Below are 22,889 nucleotides of genomic sequence, written 5' to 3' on the forward strand. Positions count from 1 at the left end.
TTTGCCCTCTGGGCACTCAAAAAGGTTCAAGGAGAACTAGAGCCTTTCCCACCTAATGTTTCCCAATCTCAGCTCTTCAACAATCCAGTGTTTAGGAATTAGAGAAATAGAATATATTCTCATTGAGTCAAACTGCTTAATTTGCTTTAAACCTATTGAGGAAGAGGATGAAGAGGATAGCTAGCCTCAGGAAAGCCAGGGAAAGAGAAGGGTGCCTCAGGTCTAGCAGGTTTGAATTTTCTTCATCAGATCCTTTGCTTGTTGCAGTCATTAGTACCTCATCCAGTCAGGGCCCAAGAACCTCATTCTCCTTACTTTTCTGCCTGGCTTCACTCAACTAGACCTGGGGCTACCCAGGCTTTTTCAAAGCCTAATTATAGTTTTCCTTCCAAACAACCAAAAGGTAAGACAGCCTAGCCTTTGTTTGTAAAAGAAAGCAATGGCTAAGGAGGGTAGCCACATAGCAATCCTATCCCTGATACCCTAATTCCTTCCACCAGTGTTTCTGAATGCATATTACCCATTTTCATCTCATCCTTATTACTCTCATCCCTTCCTTCTTTCTCCTCTTCCTCCTTTGTTCTTAACATCTTTCTCTTTTCCCATTTCTCTTTCTTCCTTTTAAACTATCCCCGACTTTTCTCCTTTTTTTCTCTGTTTCTTTCTTTCATTTTTTGGTTACATTTAAAATTCTAAGCTAACTCTCTCCCTCCCTCCTTTCCTACCCTTCACTGGAGATAGCTACCTTTTGAAAAGGTATATGTACATATGCACATGTATGTACATACACACATATATATGAAACTCTACCATGCATACTTCTATTTATCAGTTCTTTCTTTAGAGATAACATTCACAATTATTCGTCAAACAATATTGCTTTTGCTATTATACAATTATCTCTTGGCTCTGCTCATTTCTCTTTTCTAAATTTCCTCCCCCTTTTTTTCTACCTGATTAAATAAGTGCCATTTGTCTCACTAGTTCTAATAAGGTTCTCTCCCTCCATTCCAATCAGAATGGGTGATCAAGTCAGACTGAGTGATTCATAAAATCATTTGCTTTATTACAGTAGTCTAAAGATCAAATCAGACTGAGAAACACAAGTCTGTGCTATTCAAAATAGACCATTTTCTTCTTAAAGATCTCCTACAAGGGTAGCTAAGTGGCTCAGTGGATTGAGAGCCAGGCCCAGAGATGGGAGGTCCTGGATTCAAATGTGACCTCAGATACTTTCTAGCTGTATAACCCTGGGCAAGTCACTTAATCCCTATTGCCTAGCCCTTACCAGTCTTCTGCCTTGAAATCAAAACATTATATTGATTCCAAGACAGAATGTAAGGCTGTTTTCTCTTTTTTTAATCTCCTACATCAAGAATGCCTAAAGTTGAATTGTATCTGCTAGGAAAGAGGATGGGATGCAATAATAATTTTCTTTCCATCTAAAGTGAAAGATTCTATAAGTGAGCAGTCAAGGAAGGGTAGCATCTATTTGGAAGGTCCACGTTTAGAAAGGAGTCAAATGATATAAGAGAGAGAGAATTTGGTAGAAGGGCAAACTCAATAACGTTTTGGGAATTGTGGGGGTGTTGGGTTGATTATAGGTTCAGAGATCCCAGCATCCATCCGCTGGTCCCTTGAATGGCTCTGCCTGTGGCATCCTCTCCAAATCTGTATCCATGAGTGGAATTGATGGCTACTTCAATCTAGATGGTGAGTAAGGCTGGGGAGTGGGACGGAGGTGGGGATGGAGTGGAGTAAAGAGGGAACAATTGATATATTCCCCTTCTTCCCTGAAGTATGGGGCCATACTGAATTGCCTCCTGACTCAGGGACTTTAGTTAAAGGCTAGGGATTTGGTAGGGAATCCCAGGAATCCCATAACTTAGTATATACCTAATCATGCTGCCTTTGGAGAACCCCCCCTCAATTCCTATCCAAATTGAAGGTGAATACATGCACCTTTCTAGATTTTCCTTTTATCTAAAACCAGGGACTCAGGACATAGGCATCTGGAGCTCCAGCCTCCATCTTTACTATAGTTAGAGGACAATCCTTCTAGGTTTCCCCTTCTACTTAAATTGGAGAATTTGATCCCAAGCATCCACCCTCATCTCAGTTTTCCCATTTACTGAAAACAAAAAACCCAGATATTGGGTCTTCAGTTTATTTTTTACCTGCTTTTAGTTTTTCTACATGTTTTAATTTAGCTTTCAGGCTTGCTTTTTTTTTTTTTTGCTCAGACCCCGCCCTCAACCTCCCTCCAGGAAGTCCCCAGTGCCCGCCCTGAGGATGGAGTCATAGGCACCTGTAGCCCTGGGAACCTGATCCAAGGTGTAGAGGGGGGAAGGGAAGTAGCTGTAAGTGCCTTTGTCTGGCTTTAGCCAGACATATCTTCTCTCCTTTTTTATTAGCAGAGAATTTACCCCAATCTCCTGGCCCTGACTTCAGCAACTGGTGAGTGTAGAGCCCAACAAGTCCCTCAGAAACCTGGGGGTGGGTCAACCCAAAGGGCTGTGGGTGGTGGACTTTGTGACCTTCAGGGGTCACTTTGTTTTCAGAAACACTCCTCCCCAACCAACACTCCTTCTGCTTCTAATTCAATTCTTCCACTTCTCCAAGCACCCTTGAAACTCCCTTCTCCTTGGAAGATCGGAGATTTGACTCATTCTTCCCTTGGGAGGTGAAGAAGGGAGGCTTAGGTGATTACCAGTGTCACTCCTGAAAAGAGGATAAATTAGGAAGAAGAGAGTGTCCAGGATACAGGAATACGGTTCGAGCTGGGATATCAGCAACAAAATGCAATGGAATGGAATGGAAAATGGCTGGGAAAGTCAGCTTTTAAGAAAGAGAGAGTAGAGAAAGCCAATAACCTTTGACTATTGGTCAGACATTGACAGATAATTGACCAATGGGAGCCTGAGGAGAGTTGGGTAGGCAGTGGATATAGGAAAGGAGCAGGACTGAATGGGGGCTGAGGGAACACTGGAAAAGAAGGGAGGGGGCCAGAGGCCATATTGGGTGAGAAAACCTTGTGCTGGAAGAGTTCAATAATATCATGTAAATGAGCATGCAAATCAGCACCTGTTCGAATCCCACAGCTGTGGTCTGTTTAGTAGGTCAGCATTGTAAAGGGGCCCTTTAAAAAGCTAAGTTCTGCTTTTGGGTCCCTTAAGTCTCTAGCTGACACAGCCCCCTCCTGGCTTCAGCCTCTAGAATTAGCTCATGGGATAGGGCTGATGAAATCCCAGGAAACTCAGCTCTGACTGGCAATGAGCCCAGGGACCATTCTCAAACCAGAGAAGGGGGGCAGGTATAGGTCACCCAGAGTTCCTTAACCACTGAGGTTGGCAACAGAGAAAACATGGCCCCCAAGGCTTCTAAACTCTATATTGCTTCTATACTGGGTCTGGATGGGGCCAAGAGAAATGGAGCCATGATCCTTAACCTCTCTCTGGAGGATGGGGAGGGTCTGGTTAACTGGGAGGTGCTTGGAGCCATCCTCTGGTACAGAAGGATAAAATGAACCAGAGCTGGGAGGTCCAGACAATTGGAAGGGGAGGGAAGAGGTTGGTAACTGTCTCTCTCAGGTTTTTTTCTGACTCTCCTCCTTCTCTCACTGTTTCCCATCTACTCTCTGGGTGTCTTCATCCCTTGTATCTATCACTCTCTGTACAACATGGTGTCTCTAGTCTGTCTATCTGTTGACTTTTGGGAGGTGGCTTTTTCCCTTCCATCCCATCTCTGTCTCCATCCCTATCTCTTTATTTCTTCAGTCTCTGGGGAGGCAGCTGCAGCCAGCTGGACGTAAAGCCCTCAAGAAAACAGGCAGGCCGCTCCCTTCAACGGACCCTCAGCCTCTTTTGGGGCATGACAGGCAAGGCCAAGGTAGGAGCAACTGGAGGCCCAGGTCTTCATCTTTGTTCTTCTCCTCTCCCTTCAATTTCTGTCCCTCTGAACAGAGGCTTTGGACCTGGGTCAGTTTGGAAGAGGTAGCCAAATAAGTGCCCTCTCTTAACAACTCACTTCTTTTTTGTTCCCACCCAGTCTACCATCCCTCAACTCTCCCTCCTGCTTAGCTGCCAGACGTAGTCAGCTAGATTCAGGGAAGGGCAAAGCTGTATAAGCTTACGGTCGATGTGGCACTTCTCTCTTCACCTTTCCCCCATATAGCTGAAAGATAACCAGAAAAAGCTCTTCTTAGGGGCAGATACCACAACTGGAAGAAGTGAGGCTAGACCAGGGGCTGACCTTCTTGTATGTGTGTGTACATATATTCATACACTTGTGTTGTTTACAATCCCATACCCCAGGTTGATGTAGAGTCAGTCATAGATTTTCCAACTGTGACCACTGTAGGGGGTTAAGAAGTGGTATTCTAAAGGGAAGAGGAAGAAGCCTGACTGTAGCCATCTGTAATCACTAGATGCCTCCCAACCACATCGCCCACACAAGAGCCTTCTCTGCTGCTCTCTTAGCCAGAGCACCCCCTTGTTCCTGGACTAGTTAGGAGGGAAAGTAACGATAAGATTGTGTTAGCATCTTCTCACCAAAGGGCTGTGGGCAGGGTAAGACTGAAAGAGGGAAGAAAACAGACTGAGGAAGGAGAAACAAGCCTGGGAAGATGAAAGCCTTTAAAAGGAGGTTTTCTCTTTCTCAGGAAATGCAAACCTCTGGAGAATGAAACCAAGAATCTCAAGGTCCCAAGGTCCCTGCCTTGGGGAGCCAAGGGGCTCAGGGATAGACAGATAAGTTCTAGATAATGAAATTCCTCTCTTCCTACAAAGTGGGGTTTGCCTTAGGAAGCTGGTCCTACCCAAAGGAGGTCTAGAGGCCAAATTTCTGCTACCTAAACCCATCTGAAAAGGCTAGTCCTCATAAACAGAGGGTGATCCAGGACCCTGGTGTTCAGGTGGGAGTAGAAAAGCTCAGAGTAAGTCTGGGAATTTTCCCCACCCAACATTTCCTCCTCCACACTCACAATTTCCAGCTCTCAGTTGCCCCCTAGGGTAATCTGTTTCTAGCTTACTCCTTATATCTCTTTATCTTCCTCTGGTCTAAGCTCTCTTTTTTCCTGTCTCTCTCATTGTATATATCTTTTGTTGCCTCCTCTTCTTTTCTGTTTTTCTTTTTTTCTCTCTCCCTGTCCTGGTTTAGTAGAGGGGATCAGAGGGCAGGGAAAGAGCCTTCTTTGTCTTTAGAGAAGTCCAACTAAGCACAAAAGGGATATAACTTTCACATGGGTGTGTTTCAGAACCACATAGGTAGCAATAATTATGCTTTCCTCTTCCTTCCTTATGCTGGGGCTAGGACAAAACTAAGGAGGTGGGGGAGCCTCTTATGTCCTTCTCAGCCCTGGCCCTCCTTCCCTCCTCTGAGATCTCATCTTGTTGGTTCAGTTCCTAAGATGTCAAAGGGCATAAGATCATCATTACCTTCTGTTGCATGCTGGGTCAGAAAGGAGAGTGCTAAAAGTTCTCTATTCCTTGTGTTGCCTCTTATACCAGCTTTTCTTCTCCCAAAGATCTCTAGTCATCTAATAAGCTTCTCCACTGAGGAATTTTCAAGCACTGTTGTCTATTTTACCCCTGGAAGTAAGATACCTGGGTCTCACTTATTATGCCTTTTGTTTTCTGCTTAACCATGCCTGAGCTCCTCTCCTCCATCCCTTGCTAAGGATCAGTGTAATAGAGACAGAACCAACCATCCACATGGCCCAGGTTGCTCATCTGGCTTAAGACCCAGGCATTGCCAAGTACCAGACTCCTTTTTCCCTGTTCCTCAATGGGAAATAAAATGCTTCTCATGTTGGATGAGATGAAGAAAGTAGTGGTTACTTTGAGTCTGATAGGATGATAGTCTCTGACTTTCCAGCTTTAGATCTATCTAGCCTAAACCCCTTATTTTATAGACAAGGAAAACTAAAGATTTGCCCAAAGCCACATAAGTAATAATTGTTAGAGGCAGGACATGAACCTAGGTCCTCTGACTCAAAAAACAGTATTCTTTCCACTACACAGTTTTGGAAGCTGAGGGTTTTAAAAAATATCATTTCACATATGAGATGTATCACTGGGGAGGTTGGGGGTGATCTCGGGATTGATTCCCCAGGATCTTGATGATGAAGGTGGGCTCAGAGAAAACAGGAGGAAGAAAAAGCAGAGACAAAATACCCCCCAGCTATCTTGATGGCAAGAGCATATTTTTTTGTTTTGTTTTGTTTTGTTTGTTTGTTTTTAAATAGGGCTAAATCCTGTCTCCACAAAGGAAGGACTCTGTGAGAGAGGTCATGGACTGACACTGGAGTGATGAATGAGATGGAGATAGAAATGAGATGGGCCTTTTATTTTCCTAATATCTAGTCTGAGCTTAGAGGCAAAGAGCCAGAAGGGGCTTACATATTTCTAGGGCTTGGTTAGGATTAGGGTTTAAATCTCTGTTCAGGTATAGTTAGTATGTAAAAACAGTGTAAATCTGTCCTTCACTTGTAAGTTGGCAGCTCCTGAGCCTGCCTAGCTCTGCGGACACAGCCATAGCCTGTCCCCTCCTCTGGGCCCCTCAGAGGGCGGAGCAGGGAAGGGGAAAGGGGGGCTGGCCTCTAGCAGGCTGTTTTTAAATTTAGCTCATTTCGTCAGGCTTGGCTGCCCTTTGAGAGAGATGGAGTCCAGACGCCTGGGTCCAGTTGATGTAAGGGGTTATTGTGCCATTCTCCCTGATTCTTCCTCTAGGTTTAGAGAAGGAAATGAAAGAAATAAGCATTTATTTGTTTTGGGAAACAAGCATTTATTAAGCACCTACTATTTGTCAGGCACTGTGCTAGATGCTGGGGAAACAAAGGTAAAAGACAGTCCCTGCTCTCAAGAAGCTCCCAGTCTAAAGGGGGAAACAGCATGCAAACAATCACATACAAACAGATTGGTGATAACCAAGAGAGGGAAAGCACTAGCATTAAGGGAGATGAAGAAAGCCTTCTTGAAGAGGGTAAGATTTTAGTTGGGACCTGAAGAAGCCATTGAAGAAAGCTGAGGGAGAAGAAAATTCCAGGCATGGAAGACAGCCAGTGAAAATGCCTGGAGTTGGGAGCCTTTGATCCTGCTAACTTATACTCTCACCTCTTCAATTAAAGTAAAAAAGATTACATTAGAGTTAGGAAAAGCCTATATAGTGGGAATCTGGAGATGTCTGACTACAATGAAGATGAGGAAATTCAAATCAAACCTTTATTAAGTACCAGGTCTAAGCCAGGCTCTGTGCTGGGTTCTAGGAATACAAAGACCAAAAAGGAACAGGCTCCCCCAAGGAACATACATTCTTTTGGTGGGAAACAGCATGTACATAGGTAAATATAAAATATATACGAAATAATTTTGAAGAATGGGAAGTTATAGGCATTTAGGGTGGCACAGTGGGCAGAACTCTTAACCTGTAGTCAAGAAGACCTGAGTTAAAATATACTTCCTAGCTCTATGACCCTAAGCATGTCACTTAACCCCTGTTTACCTTAGTTTCCTCACCTGTAAAATGGGCATAATAATAGAACCTACCTTCCAGGGTTGCTGTAAGAATCAAATGAGATATTTGGAAAGCATTTACACAGTGCTCAACACTTGATAGGTCCTGTTATTTTATTTATTTATTTTCTCCCTTAACTAAAAAATAGAGGAAGTTAGGAAAGGCCTTTAGTAGGAAGAGGCACTTGAGCTAAATCTTGAGTGGAACCAATAGCTCCAAGAGATAGATGTGAGAAAAGTGAGCATTCCAGGAAGACCCAAAAACAAAAGATAAGCAGAAGTGAACAAGAAACTTCAACGGGGCCAGTAGGGCAGGAAAGTAAAGTGTGTGGATGGAAAGAGGAGGAAGGGATGATGTGTGATGAGCCTAGAAAGGTAGACTGGAAGGCAGACAGATGCGTAAAGTTTTCAGTCGCAAACAGGGTAGTCTGTTTTATCCTAGAGGCAAGACAGGCAGAGAGTCACTGAAACTTCTTGAATAGGGAATTGACATGATGAGACTCATGCTTTGGGAAGTATCCCTGGGTAGCTGCGCAGGGAGGGCAAGAGGAGCTGCAAAGAAGCACTGAGTAGGAAGGAACAGAAAAAATATCTGAAGAGGCTATAGTAGTGGTCCACTGAGGAAGCTGGAAGGACCTAAATGAGCTGTGTGAATGGAGAGGAGGGGGTGAGGGAGGTTATGGAGGCAGAACAAACAAGAAACAAGACTAAACAACTAGGACTGAATATGCAGGAGTTGAGAGGGGAAGGGAGTTGAGAATAGTCATGCCCTTGGCAGAAATGGGGGAGTTAGGAGTTGATTTGAGGGGAAAATAAGGTGATTTCAGTTTTGGCCAAGTTGAGTTTGAGATCTCTATAGGCCATACAGGTGGTGTGGGATACGAAGGTCTGAATGCCACCTGCCTACAGATTATACAGAAATCTATCAGAGCTGAGGAGATGGGAGAAGGAAGGAGCCTGGGCTGCATCCACACAGAGGGTGGGACTTGGATAAATGATCCTTCCAAGGCACTTAGCAGGAACCATCACTGAGAGGAGCAGAACCAGAAAAGAGCTAAAAACCTTTGGAGAAAGCAGCATCTAGGAGGAGGGAGTGGGCAACAGTGTTGAAGGCTTCACTGAGGTCAAGAAGGATAAGGCCTGAGAAAAGGTCCTTGGATTTGGAAATAGAGATCCTTATAGTGACCTTGGGAAAGTGGTTGCTAGGGGAGGAGAAAACACACGAATGGTGGTGGGGGAGCCCAAGCCAAACCCAGCCAATGAAAAGAGGAAAGTTCCCAAAATAGTGGCAGGAGCTAAAACGGGCACCTAGAAGAATGCTGAGTTGGATTTCAAAGGTGGAGGGGAGCAGAAAAAGAGAGCAGCTTTAGCTCTCTAGGTCCAGGTTGTTCTCCTTTAACATATGCCACACCCTCATGGACCAGAACCAGGCCAATCCCCAGCTCAGATGATATACAATTGCCTTCTTTTGCTTCTCCAGAAAAGTGGGACCTGCTGAGAAGCTGCAAAGTGAGGGATATTGAGGTTAGATTCAAAGAGGAACTTTCTTAAAAGCAAAAGAATTGCCCAGGAAGAATTTCTGAGGGGTGAAGAATATTTAGTCACCATGAATAAGTAAAGTGCTTATTCTGGGCCAGGTACTGAGTTAAACCCCCGGTATACAAAGAAGGGCAGAAAAATGTGCTCTCCTGTCCCTGGGCCTGCCTGTGAAAGGAAAAGTGGTGCGAAGGGAACAATCTTTGCTCGGAGTTTTTAACACCAGATTTAATTAAACTGTAGCTGGAGCGGTGGGACTTAAATATAAAGACAGACTTCCTTAGCAGAACGGATGTTAACCTTCAAAGGAGGTCAGGGACTCTGCTCAGCAAGAGCCTCCCCTGCCGGGAAGGGGGAAGAGAGGTCCCGGGGCTCGAAAGGGGAGGACTGGACTCGCGCTTTGGGGGCCATGCCTTCCCCTAGAGTAACTGTGTATGGGACTATCTTCTAGGCTATAAAAAATTGGGGACTCAGTTTACCCGGCACTTCGCACTTTTAACCTCCGACTGAGTTCCCTACACACTAAAGATTTAGCTCCTTTGATCCCTTCCAGGCTTCCCCGCCCCCCCCCCCCCAGTCTCAGCTTTACCTGAGGACCCCTGCCACTTCACCCCCTTCCAAATGCCTGAAGTTGAAAGGGAAGGGACTGGGGGGGCGGGCGGTAGAAGAATCCGGTGAGAAGGGGAAGGGTCTGGGGTCTGAGGAAGGAAGCATGGAGAACGCCACGAGCTCAGAGAAGGGAAAGAGAGATTCTGTCCGAGGGGCGCCTCCCCCCCCCCATTCAGCGGGCGCTCGGCTGCCCCCTCCCCTCGCCTGCCTCCCTTCCCCTCCGCTCCTCCCCCCTCCCTCCCCCCGGAGCTCCGGTGGGGGTGGAGACTAGGTTTGAGGAACTGATGCTGGGTGCTGAGCTGGGGGAGTCAGACTTCCTGTCCCTGAGACAGACGCGTGCTGGGTGGACCCCTCCCCCTATTCCTCCCCCCAATCCTGACCCGCGGACAATAGCTGGACGTCTGGGTCCGAGGCAGGTCCCGGCTCCCCTTGGGCGGCCCCCGCCTGCCCCGGCCCCCTCCCCCCCGGATTATGTCTCGGATCGAATCCCTTACTCGGGCGCGGATCGACCGGAGCCGAGAGCAGGCGATCAAGGTGGGCCGGCCCTCGGGTTCCCTCCTCTCCCTCTCCTCCCCTCGGGTTTGGGGCGCTGAACTTGGGCGGAGCTGGTAACGGCTGCCCCGGGGCGCGGGGCTGGAGGAGGAATCGGATGGGTGCTGGGAGGGGGGGGGGGCTCGAGGTGCTTGCAAAGTTGAGTCAGGCTGGGACTGGAGGGTGAAGAGGTAAGGGGGTGCTCCCCCTCCCTCGTCCCACCACTCCGCCGATAGCCTTCCAGGGCCCCCCTCCCCGCTGTCCTGCGGGTGCTGCCTCTCGATCCCACCTTTGTCCGGGAGAGTAGTGGAAGGGGCTTTCCCAGCGTGAGCCCTCTCCCCGGGACTAAACTGCGCTCGGTGCGACCACAAATGGACTTTCCAGCTGTGATTCACCTCCCCCCACAGCCACCCACCGTCTGGCCCGGGTGTGTGGGGGAAAGCCAGGGTTCGGCTCCTTTCCTTGTTTCCCCACCCCCAACGTGGCTGAGGAAGGGAGTTAATGTCTTTTGTGTGGGTCTTCTTCCATGTTACCCAGCCAGCTGTGAACCCTCTGGGGATCTGTGTCTTACTCCCCAACTCTGTGTGCTTCCCTCTTTCCCTCTTCCGGGACCCCTGGCCCTCTCTTCAGTGTCTTAAGTTCTCAGACTTCTGCCTTCCTCCTTTCTTCCCCAAATCAGGCACCTGTCTCCCCAAGAATCCCCTTATCTAGTTGTGAATTTAATTCCCACTTGTGGGACCTAGATCCATTCCTAAGAGCAATGATCCCTCCATTCCTTAGCCTCTAGGAAAGGAAAGGATGGGGCTGACTGTACAGTGAGTAAGTGGGACCTTGGAAAAAAGCTCTTGGAGGACCCATGCCTATACTAGACAGCCCTCCCACCTCCTACATAGACAGGCACCATTCCTCACTCACACTGGCCTCATTGTGAGTTTGGCCAAGACTAAAATTTCAGAGTTGGTTTAATCTTTGACTTGTCATCTGCCCCCACACCCTGCTGCTCTGCCAGGGCCCAGGTGCCTAGCTGGATCACTCTGAGGCCTGGATGCTGTGCCCTCTGGGCATCCTAAAGGTGGTGGAAAGCCTTCTCTCCCCATTTCCTTCCTAGTCCCTAGACTCTGGGACACCTGAGCTCTCCTATGCTTCCTAGCCTAAAGGCCAAATCTATTGTAGTTTGCATTTGGCAAGCCCAGGGGATGAGGGGAGAGCCTGCCCCAGTGGGCTGGAACTGAGGATCTGATGTCCTGAAAAGAACTTGAGGTTTCTGTTAGACCTCTGATCGGGGAGGACTAGGTTGGGACCACCTAGGGAAAGAGATAGCATAGAAATAGAAGGGTGCAGGCGCTCCCTGATCTCGGCCACCACTCTGGCCAAGCTTATGCTCCAAAAGTCTGTTTATTTTTTTGGCCGTTAGAATTGAGACCATGGAGTGAGGCCAAGGGGGGCGGGGAGGTTTTTTTGAAACCACGGAAATTGGGTTCCACCCTAAAAAGGAAGGGGGGGTGGGGAAGACCAGAGAGTGGGAGGGAAGAAGGCAAGTGTGAAGGGGTTCTGAGTAGGCAGAATTCTTTGGTCTTCTGCCTCCAGGGTGAGATTTGGGAGCTTAGAGGTCAGATGTCCAAGCATCCTTCCTTCTTGGGTGATGTTGGGAATCTAAAGGGGTCAGTCACCTGGGTTGTCTATATTCACAACACCTCCTCCCCCCTTCCAGCCCTCATTTCAGAATAACTGGGAGGCTGGTTTCATGAGTCTCTTCACCATTGAAGACAGAGGCTTGGAGGCTAAAACCCACTGGGGCCAGAAAAAAGGGGAGTCTTTAGAAAGTGTTGTGGTGGTTGTTTGGGCTTGTTGGAAGGAGGAGGCCACCTCCATGGAACTGGTTACAGAAAGGGATCCCCTACATAACAACTGTTTCTTTCATTTTATACATGATAGGAAGTGAGGGGAAATGGAAGGCTGGATCTCCCTATTCTGTAGCTTAGGGCAGAGGGTGGTTCAGACTTGGGTCTTTAGTTTCTTCCTAGTCTTTAACCTTCTTTTGTGGTCACCCATGAGGGGAGAACTCTAGTTTTATCTTCCTCTTATGCTACTTTGCTCTGGCTCTTCAACTGATCTTTCCCCCCTCCTTAATATGTAATAGTACTTTAATTCCTTATTTCTCTTCTCTCAGGACATCACTAACTTTTTTTGTCCCTAAAATCTCCCTGTTTCACAAATGTCCCCAGTTCCCACAATTCTCTTTCTCTCCCTCCCCCTCCCCCACCCAGCCCCCCCAAACCCTGAGCCTGATTCCTTCCCAGAACAAAGGCCCTTTTTCTCACTAGGAAAGGTCAGGGGCCAGGAGACAGGATGCTAAGGATGGCGCTGGGAGTTGGGGATCTTCTTAGGATTTCTAGGACCCAGGCATCTGGGTGTGAGGCTGAACTGAGGGTGTGAGGAAATAGGAGAGAGAAGGTTTCTTTGTTCTGAGTGGTGGAGAGAGGTGGCTGGCTTTGTGTATAGGGACTTGGAGCGCAGCTTGGGGGAGGGCTGGGAAAGCTGGGGAGGGGACTAAGAGGCCGGAAGTCCTGGAGAGAAGGTAGAGGAAATTGGGGTTCCCTAGAGGAGGCTGACACTCTGGGAGCTTGGAAAACATTGGAGAATCTAAAGAGTTATGGAGCCTGGGGAAAGGAAGGAGAGCAGACTGGAGAATCATCTGAAGAAAGAGGACTTAAGTAAGGTGTGTTAGGGAGAAATCTTTATAGAATGAGAATTTAAAATGAGAGGCTCAGGACTCAGCTTCCATGGGTTGGTTTGTTTGTTTTTATTTGTTTGTTTTTAAGAAACATGACTAGGGTTAGTCTAAGGCAAAGAAGAGAGGGCCATGACTAGCGCCTTGTAAGCTTTGTGTGTGTTTTTGTAGCTGTGTGTATTCAGTTTTCTGTCTCAAATCTGTCCTTTGATTTCATGGTTCACTGTGTTGGGAAAGCAACCAGATTGGAGGCTTTCTCTTCAGGAGCAGGTAAAGGTAGAAACTATGGAGTCTTAAGAATGGAAGGGCATTTGTGAATACACCCAACCTTGGTGTCAGTCCTTAGGTCACAGTACTTCCCAAGAGTGAGAGTGAAATAAATGGAATTGTTTGGACTCTGTAGGGACAGGATCATAGGAGAGATGGAGAGATGCAGTCCAGCTGGCTTCTGAGTGTTCAGGCCCTGCTGGGTTTGTTGAAGGAGGATAGGGGGCAAGAGCATAGGCTGCAGACAGCAGCTGCCCCCCCCCCCAACCCAGCCGGCCTGCCCAGTGCCAGGAGGGCAGGGAGCACTGGCACAGCCATTGTTCATCTGCACAAATGCTGTCTGTTTGCTTTGCTCCCCCCTCACCCCCTGCTCAGTTTTCTCTCCTGGCCTGACAGGTGCGACTGGGTTAAGGAATGATGAGGGGCCAGAATGCTTGGATCTTAAGGCAGAATTTCCATAACCTTAAGACCTGTCTGTCTCTGTCCTAGTCTTTCTACTCCATTCTCTTCAGCAGCTCTGTACCTCACTTTGCCCCTGTGCTTCAAAGTCCCCTCTCCTTTGTCTCTCTACTCCAATGACCTCTACTTCATTAATTCATTCATCCACTAAACATTTATGAAGTGTTTGTTGTGGGCCCAGCATTTTCTCTGGGATTTTCCTGTTACTCTGAAATTAATGCCTCAGTTCTGCTTTTCTTCTCTTCTCCAAATAATCTCCTGTAGTGAAGAGATCAGATTTCCCTGGGGCCATCTCATGCCTTCCCTTTCAGTTCTCTTAAGTTAGAGACCTTAGTAGAGTCCCCCAGCTGGAGCCAGGATGCCCGAGTCCTCTTATAAACCAGGCTCTCTCCTGAAAAGACTAAGGACTATTGTTTGATGTGAGGGAACAACAAGGTAATTGGAAATTAGTGCTCCTGGTAAATCTTCCAGTGGTTGGTGTGGGAGGAATGCCCAATTGGAAGAAAATGTAATTGGGGACTAGAACCTGTACTGTTTCTACATCTCCAAGCATCCCAAGCAGGAATCCACAGGCCCCCCGCTGCTTGCTGGTAGAGAGCGAGAAACCAATGTCTTCACTTTGTTATTTCCCTTCCTTTGGGTCCTGGTGAGATAGCTCAAGCTTAGAGTGGAAGAGATGGGAAAGCAATAAAATAGAAAAGGGCTACAAGCAAGGGAAAAGGAAAGAACTGACCTATGAATGAAGAGATCAAACCCAGGAAAGGGAGTGAAAGGAAGAATTTAGCTTGGACTCTTAAGACCAAGAAGGAGAATGCTCTCTATCAAGAATTATTATTATTATTTTTTAAACCCTTTACCTTCCATCTTGGAGTCAATACAGTGTATTGACTCCAAGGCAGAAGAGTGGTAAGGGCTAGGCAATGGGGGTCAAGTAACTTGCCCAGGGTCACAGCTAGGAAGTATCTAAGGTCAAATTTGAACCCAGGACCTTCCATCTCTAGGCCTGGCTCTCAATCCACTGAGTCACCCAGTTGCCCCCTCTATCAAGAGTTCTTAACTTAGAGCCATGACTCTTTTTTTAAAAATAACTACTTCAATGCAATTGGTTTATTTCATAATCCATATATTTTAATTTGTAGTTTGATAAACATTATTCTGAGATATAACCCATTGGCTTCACCAGTCTGCCAAAGGAGATCTATGACACAAACATATGTTAATGTACCCCCTGTCCTAGAACAAGCAGTATAGTCTATTCCATCTGAAGCTCAAACCCCAAATCTGCCACTTATAAACAAGTGACTCTACTTCTTCAGTTCTTAGCTTGCAAATTTTTAAAATGAAAGGATGGCAAGAGTTCCTGGGCTCCAAATTCTCAGTCTAATAAATAGCCATGAGTAAAGGGTGACCAAATGGTGAAATGGAGGGAGTTCCTGAATTCTAGCCTCCTGGGGAAATTTCCTGAATTCTAGCCTCAGTCTTGTGGTTGCCTCTCTAGACACTGTAAATTCAAGAATTCTGGAATCTAGTCATTAAAAGAGAATTCTTGACTAGCACCAGCTTTATCAAGAGAGGAGGTATAGCATGGTCTTTGAAAATAGAGAAACAGCTAGGAAGTTTTAAGGAATAACAGCCCAATAAAAGACCTGGAACTTACCTTTTACTTCATTGGACATCAGGTCCAATTGAAAGGGAGTTTGAATCTCCTGGGACACAGAGTATAGTTCTCTTTGGGGGGAGGGGGAGCATGGTCTTGGGTAAGAAGTGGGACTCATCAGAATGTTGGGAGCTTTTCCCCTTAAAAAACCAAATTGGTTTCCTGCCAATGAGAGTCCTAGTGCATGGGGTGTTGTTAGGCATCTGGGGGCTTGTATAGGTTCTGAAAGGTAAGACCTTACTGAAGAGAATTCTATTGCTCTGTGGACTACTGTAAGTCCTTTATATCATATTTAATGCATATTCTGTAGGGTGAAATAAAAGCTTCCCTGTGCAAGGGGGGAAAAAGTAGGACCTAGATGGCTTATAAATCTATTTCAGCTTTAAATTTATGATCTTATGATCTCCAAGGGGCCAGCGGTACAGAAATGAAAGCAACAAGAAGGGCACCTTGGGGAGTAAAACCAGAAATGAGGGGGAGAGACCCTAATGTATCTTTAACTCCACAGGGAACAGACTAGGCAGAAAGGACTGAAAGTTGCATTAAGAAAGAAGGAAATTAACATTAAAGGCTTTCTGATGATTGGAGCTGGGAAACCCTGGATTAGAGAATAACATCCCCTTCCCTGGAGGTCTTAGAGGAGAAGGAAGTGGGTTGGAGGAGGTCCTATCTTATTGAGGGAATGATAATACCAGAAAAGCTTTGTAAAAATAAAAATAAAACTATCTAGCTTACCCTTGAGTAGCTCTTTTGGCAGTCTGGTTCATCCCCTCCAACCCAGAACCTTGGGGCGGGCACAAATTACCTCCTACAATAGCACTAGGCAGTGCCAGGGGCCAGCTCCCTTCTTGGCAGCACCCAAGCTGATATGTGCTGTTGTTGCTGCCCACTATTTACCGAACCAGAAAGAGGTTCACTTCAGGAGAGGGTAAGTTCCTGGAACTTGAGGTAGGCAGGATCTTAGATGCCAGTGGGCTCAATTGGGGGCATAGATATTTGAGGAAGGAAGAGATCTATCCTATGTCCCCGACCTAAGTCTCTGGTTTCCCTAATTTTGTCCTTATCCTTCCCCCAATTCCATAGATTCTTGCTTCCCAGATTTGGAATTTCAAAGGCAAGAGAACTCTCTGGGCAAATGAAATTATTGGAGATCCAAAGATAGAATTAGGGGTTAGAGAAATTGAGATTTAAGGCAGAAATATTAAAAAGGAAAAGAAATGCCAGGGCATATCTGGGGCACCATGCTGTTAGGATGACAGAGCTATATAGCCAACTTTGATCTAGGTATGGGAGGGTGAAGAAAAGATAAGGAAGGATTTGGGCATGGGGAATCCTTAAAGGTTTGAAAGGTTATTGGGAAGAACCTGTAATATTAGAAGAGATGCTGCCAGACCAAGATGGAGGAAGGTTAGATTGCAGAAGAAGGATTTTCAGGTGGGATGGAGTGGGATGGAAGGTTTCAGAATGGAGGAGTGGAAGGTAGATTTGCTGCTTTTCCTGAAAGTAGTGATATAGGTAGACGTTGACTTGCTTAGAAGCAAAGGAAAGGATATAATAGATGAGGATTGTGGAATGGGGAGGGCCAGAGGGTGGGTAAAATGGAAAGAAAAAAACAAAAGGTAAATATAACTGAGGAGGCAGAGGAAAGGAACTAGAAAAGAAGAGGGGACGACGACGATATGAGATGAAAGGGATCAAAAAAATCAGAGCAGATCAAATCTGGCCTCAGACACTTTCCAGCTGTGTGACCCTGGGCAAGTCACTTAACACCCATGGCCTAGCCCTTACCACTCTTCTGCCTTGGAGCCAGTACACTGCATTGACTCCAAGAAAGAAGGTAAGGGTTTAAAAAAAAATAGAGCAGAAAGATATGGAGGAGGTTTGGGAAAAGGCAAAAAGTGGCCAGGATATCAGGAACTGCTGACTTTGCTTATTTCTGGCCAATTTCTGGCCCAAGGAAGGGGAGATATAGTTCTGGGATACCCACATCTAGGTCCTGTGCCCTTGTGTACTGCCCTTGCTTCTGACTCAGCCTTGCTCTACTTCCCCTTTTTGACCCCAGGCACCATGACAACCTTTTCCCCACTTAATTCTCTATGCTATGGTGGTTTCAGACTGGGAACCAGGACTACATAGTCTCTAAATGAGATTCCCAGATCCCAGTCAATAATGATACCTAATGTTCATCTAATGCTATTGGGCATGGAACTTTACTAGGCTCGAGGGAAGATAAAAAGTTCAAAACAGGTTCTCTTTTTTTCTTTACATGGTATTTTTTTTAGAATAAAGTCTTAAGTGTCAAAGGGTATGATCAGCTTTGTGGCTCATTCTATGTGGTAATATTGCTGTCCAGAAAGTTTATACCCAAACATATGATAAAGTGCCTCTTTCCCCTAGGCCTTCCAACAAGGAATATTATCAGGGGATTTTGAGATGAGAATGGGGAGGGTGCTTTTTGGGTATTTTAGTGAGAGTTTCGCTATTTAATAGTATAAGGTGTAGGTGGCCTTCATGGACCTTACAGCTTAGTAAGAGTGATAAAATACAAAGATTACTGTTACCCACAATAATACATATGAAGTACATTAGGAAAATATGAAAATGATTTGTGAGGTTTTAGGAAGAAGGCAGCGTTGGATTAGTAGGAAGCATGCCAGTAGCTAGGTGCCTCAGTTGCATTGAGAGCCAATGCTAGAGTCCAGAGGACCTGGGTTCAAATTTGGCCAAAGACATTTCCTAGCTGTGTGACCCTAGGTAAGTCACTTAACCCCCTTTGCCTACTCCTTAACAATATTCTGTCTTGGAACTGAATCTAAGTTCTAACTTAGTTCTAACAGTTTTAAGACAGAATATTGTTAAGGAGTAGGCAAAGGGGGTTAAGTGATACTATATCAATTCTAAGGCAGAGAGTAAGGGTTTTGTTTTTGTTTTTTAAACCTTTACCTTCCATCTTAGAATCTACACTATGTATTGGTTCTAAGGCAGAAGAGTGGTAAGGGCTAGGTAATTGGGGTTAAATGACTTTCCCAGGGTCACACAGCTAAGAAGTGTCTGAGGCCACATTTGAATCCAGGACCTCCCATCTCTAGGGCTGGCTCTCAATCCACTGAGCCGCCCAGCTGCCCCCATTGTTTGTTTGTTTATTTTTTTCCTTAAAGCATGCTGAATTTAGAGTCAGAAATTCTGGATTTGAATCCCAGTTTTTTTGCACTTAATCACTCCAATAACCGTGAACAAATAACCTCATCTGTAAAATAAAAGGATTAGACCAGTTCCAAATTCAAAATCCTATGGAAAAGTTACTTTTTACAAGGGATTTTAGGGAAGCCTTAATAAGGAGGGAGGCAACATCTGGGTTAGACTTTAAAGGACTGTTAGGAATTCACTGAGTAGAGGAGGCAGGAAGAGCATTTTAGTCATAAGAAACTATATGGTCAGAAGTACAGGAGATGAGGAAGGTTGAGGTTTAGGAGAAAGACTCATTTAGTCTGGCCAGAGTACAGAGTGCTGAAAGGAGAACATAGTTTTGTAGAGTGTTGAATTTAGAACTGGGAGAGGCCTTAGGTTGAATATTACCTCCAGCTGTTACTTGCTCTAGGACAATGGGTAAGTGACAACCTCTGTGAGTCTCAGATTCTTTCATCTAAAAAAAAAAAAATCAGAATAAGAAGGGGAATACCAGAAACCAAGAACCTAGTTCCAAATGGTAGTTGTAAGGAATAAAGAAAGGAACATCCTTGGAGTGCTTTCTTTACTGATGGGGGGGCTGGAAAGGGGGAGCAGAGGATCTCGATGGCCAGACTGAGAAGTTTGGGCTTGCCATTGGAGGTAATTGAGTTGAAAAGTGATATGAGCATATCTATAAGTAAGGAAAACTCAGGACAGTATCTCAAGCTTTCTGTTTTAACAATCTTATTTTGAGGGTTGAGAGAGAGAAGAGCTAACATTTTTATAACACTTCAGAGTTTGAGCATCACATGTATAGATATATTACCATACCCATTTTACAGATGAGCAAAGAGGCTCAGTGATGTCATATATCTTAGCCAGTGGTCACATAGTTCATAACTGTCAGAAGTGAAGGCTGAATCCAGGTTTCTTCTACCCTCAAATCCAGTCTGTGTTTTTCTTCTACATCAGGGGGCTCTCCAGGGACTGGCATTTTCTATTCCCCTTTGCCCTTTTAGATCGAAAGGAAAGATCCAGGATTCAGATTCAGGAGGCCATGTAGGAGGGCCCTAGAGTTTCTATCAATAATGATACTCTCGTCTCGGCATCTTCACTGGCTCTTTTGGAGGCTTAAGTTGTTGGAAGACTGATAGAAGAGAGTTCAGAGGATCATGCCTACGAACTAGGAAATTGTCTGAATTAGGGGTTTGAAAAATGGATGAGGCAGTGTACCATAATGGAACAACACTTCTGGAATCAGGAGAGATTTGAGCTGGCATTTGAATTTCATGAGCAGTGTGACCTTGGGCAAATTCCTTTTCTCTGAACCTCAGTTTTGTCATCTTTAAAATGGAGATAATGTCTAAAATACCTATCTCACAAGGTAAGGGGGATGAAATTTCTTTATAAACTTTTAATCTCTGTAGAAATGTAAGAAATAAGGCTAAATGTATTTAGCATCTGAGACTTGATACATTTTTCAAGTTGGTATGTATGTATGTAGGAAGAGATTGTATTTTCTTTCATATCCATAGGGTTTGAACTAATATTGTAGTGGAGAAGGGATTTAGGTCAGAGAACAGAAAGGAATTTCAAGACTTTAAGAAACTAAGAGAAATGAAGAAAGGGGTGCCGCCTAGAATCTATCTCTCTCAAGGGGGAAAAGTGAAAGGCAAAAGGTTAATTTGGTAAAAGGGATGAAACTTAGAATCCAGGAAAGATTTTCTGAGAGAAACAAGGGAGACTTCACAATTTCCTTTCCTAAAGATCTAGGAGGAAAAGGGTATCCAAATTGGTTCAGTCTGGGGGGGGGGAACAAACATTTTGCCTCAAGACAGGGGGATAGACATAGTGACCCCCATCCCCAGGAAAAATCTCTGTTCGTTTAGGGTGAGGATGAAGGAGAAAGTCTAGCTCTGATAGGGTAGAGTCAAAGGTAGATATTCTGACTTTTGGCTTTGGGGGTGGGATTCCCACCCCCACCCTATCGGATCAGGGGAATCTCCTTGCTCCCCCTGCTGTGGCTGCCACAGTGACGGCGGCTCTGACACTGGTTGTCATGGTTATAAGAGGAGCTAACTCCCAGAGTTGGTGAGCTGGCATCCTCTGCCTTGCCTGCACTTCCCTCCTCTCTGCGCATCTTCTCCCGGCAGAGGGAACACAGAAGCTCGAGGGGACAAGGAGAGCCCAGGCCTTGGGGGTGAGGGGGGACTGTGGGTGAGAATTTTGAAGACCAAAGCAGGAAAGATGAGTGGCAATCGGAGGCAGCCAAGCCGTCGGGGCCAGGTGGGTAAGGGAGCCCTAGATGTCTCTTTGGGGATCAAGTTACTGATGACTGGAAAATAAATGGAGGGCCCTTCTGAGCTGCTAGCTATTTCTTTAGCATCCATACTTTTAGCAAAGATTATATTTCTGGTAGTCCCCAGGCAGAACCTTCTGGTCACTAATAACTGTGAACCTATCTTTAGACCCTCTGTATTCTGCCGCAGGTCCTTTTCTAGCTCGATTCTATCTTTTCTATCTTCCTTGCAGAACCGAGAAAAAGAGAAGATGAAAGAAGCCAAGGATGCCCGCTATACCAATGGGCACCTTTTCACGACCATCTCTGTATCAGGCATGACGATGTGCTATGCGTGTAACAAAAGCATCACAGCCAAGGAAGCCCTTATCTGCCCAAGTAAGTTGCCAGGACCCTGAGGTTTGCTACCAGCTTGCTCTTATCTGGCCCTTATGCCTTTGTCCCTCCTTTGCTTCTTTGAACCTTAAAGATTCCCTGCATCTATAAACTCCAACTGTTGGGGTCAGATGCTTCCGTCTTGTTGTTTCCCTCTTATTCTGAGGAGTGGGTAGCCGTGGGAATATGTCAGAAGAGGATGCTGGGGGAGATGGCGAAATAAAAGATGGCATGTGGTAGGATATCTCCCCTGCAGCTGTTCTTCTGGCATCTCTTGCAGTGATTTTTTGTCTTTCTCTTGGATTCTCAATTCTGAAACATCTGTCCCCAAAACAGCTGGAAGGGTGGGGGCAATAGGATGAAGAAAGAGAAGGAATGTGGGGCAATAGGGAGTGGGACTAGAAAGCTGCCAACTTTGCAGCTGGCCCTGTCCATCCTTTTGGGCAGGATGAGGAGTCAGGACTCTGGGATCCATTTGCTCCTCCTATTCATTTAAACTGGGAATTGGGCTTGAGATCTTTGTCTAGAAAACAAATGGGATTATAGGTTCCAACTTTCCCCTATTTCTAGTTGGCTCTAGAGTGGAAAAGAGAGGTCACATCAGGTTTGTGGTGTGAGCTTCTGACCTCCTAAACTTTAGAGTGGATAAAATTCTAATGATCTGGGAGGAGATCATGGAACACCTGGGAAGACCTTAAGAGGAAATCCACTTAGCCTTGCTTCCCAAGTTCCCTTCCCCCTACCCCCCAAAATGGGTAACCTGAAGAATGGTTTTTATTAGGATTGGATTGGAAATGCACTAAATAGGATTTGTTTGGTTTTTTTCAATCTGGCAATGGTGGGGAGCTTCAAATGCCAATAGAGCTTGGGGAAGGGATGCTATGAGGAGAACTTATGGTACTTCCCTGACCTCTTTCCTAGTTCAGGTGGGGATTGGCAGAGGGCTATGGAGGTAAGAAGGGATCCCCAATCTAGATCCCTCCAGGGATCCTGAGAAAATTCCCAATCCGGAAGCCTGTTACCACGGGAACAGAAGGAGGCGGGTGGTGCTATTTTGGGAACAGGTAGAATGCGGAGGTTCGATCCAAAGACACCAAGGGATGGGGGTTGGAGGAAGAATCTCTGGAGGGGATAAAACTACCCCAGCACCTACCACCCCCTGGCCCCACCCTGTTTGCCTTGTATTTGTGGAAGTGAACAGGGTTCTGGGTATTGTCTGAAGGAGTTAGCAGAATTTCCGGTGTTGATGCAGTGGGGTTGGGGTGGGGAAGGGGAAGCTGAAGGGGGTGGAGTATATGATGGAGAAGGAGAGGGCTGGTCAGTCTCATTCTTAGCTTTAGCTTTTTAGACTATTCCTACCTCTGTGCCATAGATATTTCCTCCTGCCTGCCGTTCACCTGCGGTTTCCCTGTTTCAGAAATACTTCCTGACAAGTGAGAGGCAGGTATAGGGCAGATGTGGTAGGTTTACCCCTTTTGGAAGAGTAGACTCCCAGTGTCTACTAAGTCCTGGGAAAGCAGATACTGCTGAGTTCTTAGGTAGGAACTGAGTGGTGGAAAGAAAGAGAGACAGACCAGAGGTGACTCGAGACCAAATTTGGGGCCTTAGCCTGCCCTGAAGGTCTTTGAGGTCTTCATTCTTCCCTAGAATAATCTCTGAGCTACTTACACCTAAAGAAAGCATCTGTGGTCATGATCCATATCGGTGCTAGTTCACTGCCTTTGCAACAACCATTACTCTTGAGTT

At 45.9% G+C, this 22,889-nt stretch overlaps 1 protein-coding gene across 14 annotated transcripts in view; it reads left to right on the forward strand.

Moving 5' to 3' along the window:
* ARHGEF2 (Rho/Rac guanine nucleotide exchange factor 2) overlaps window positions 1-22,889 on the forward strand; it is a 46,064-nt gene that overhangs the window by 11,563 nt on the left and 11,612 nt on the right. For 6 of the 14 annotated variants that reach the window (XM_056816259.1, XM_056816257.1, XM_056816258.1 and 3 more), the window contains exons 4-7: window positions 1,605-1,713; window positions 2,415-2,457; window positions 3,777-3,888; window positions 21,002-21,146. In XM_056816259.1, the coding sequence (XP_056672237.1) occupies window positions 1,605-1,713; window positions 2,415-2,457; window positions 3,777-3,888; window positions 21,002-21,146 (409 nt within the window). Of the gene's footprint in view, window positions 1-1,604; window positions 1,714-2,414; window positions 2,458-3,776; window positions 3,889-9,358; window positions 10,191-12,772; window positions 12,907-16,045; window positions 16,230-20,428; window positions 20,756-21,001; window positions 21,147-22,889 lie in introns of those variants that run through there. The other 8 variants (XM_056816261.1, XM_056816263.1, XM_056816254.1 and 5 more) reach the window with 7 other exon arrangements.

The sequence above is a fragment of the Monodelphis domestica genome, chromosome 2 (assembly GCF_027887165.1).
Source record: "Monodelphis domestica isolate mMonDom1 chromosome 2, mMonDom1.pri, whole genome shotgun sequence".
In the NCBI taxonomy this organism is placed as follows: Eukaryota; Metazoa; Chordata; class Mammalia; order Didelphimorphia; family Didelphidae; genus Monodelphis; species Monodelphis domestica.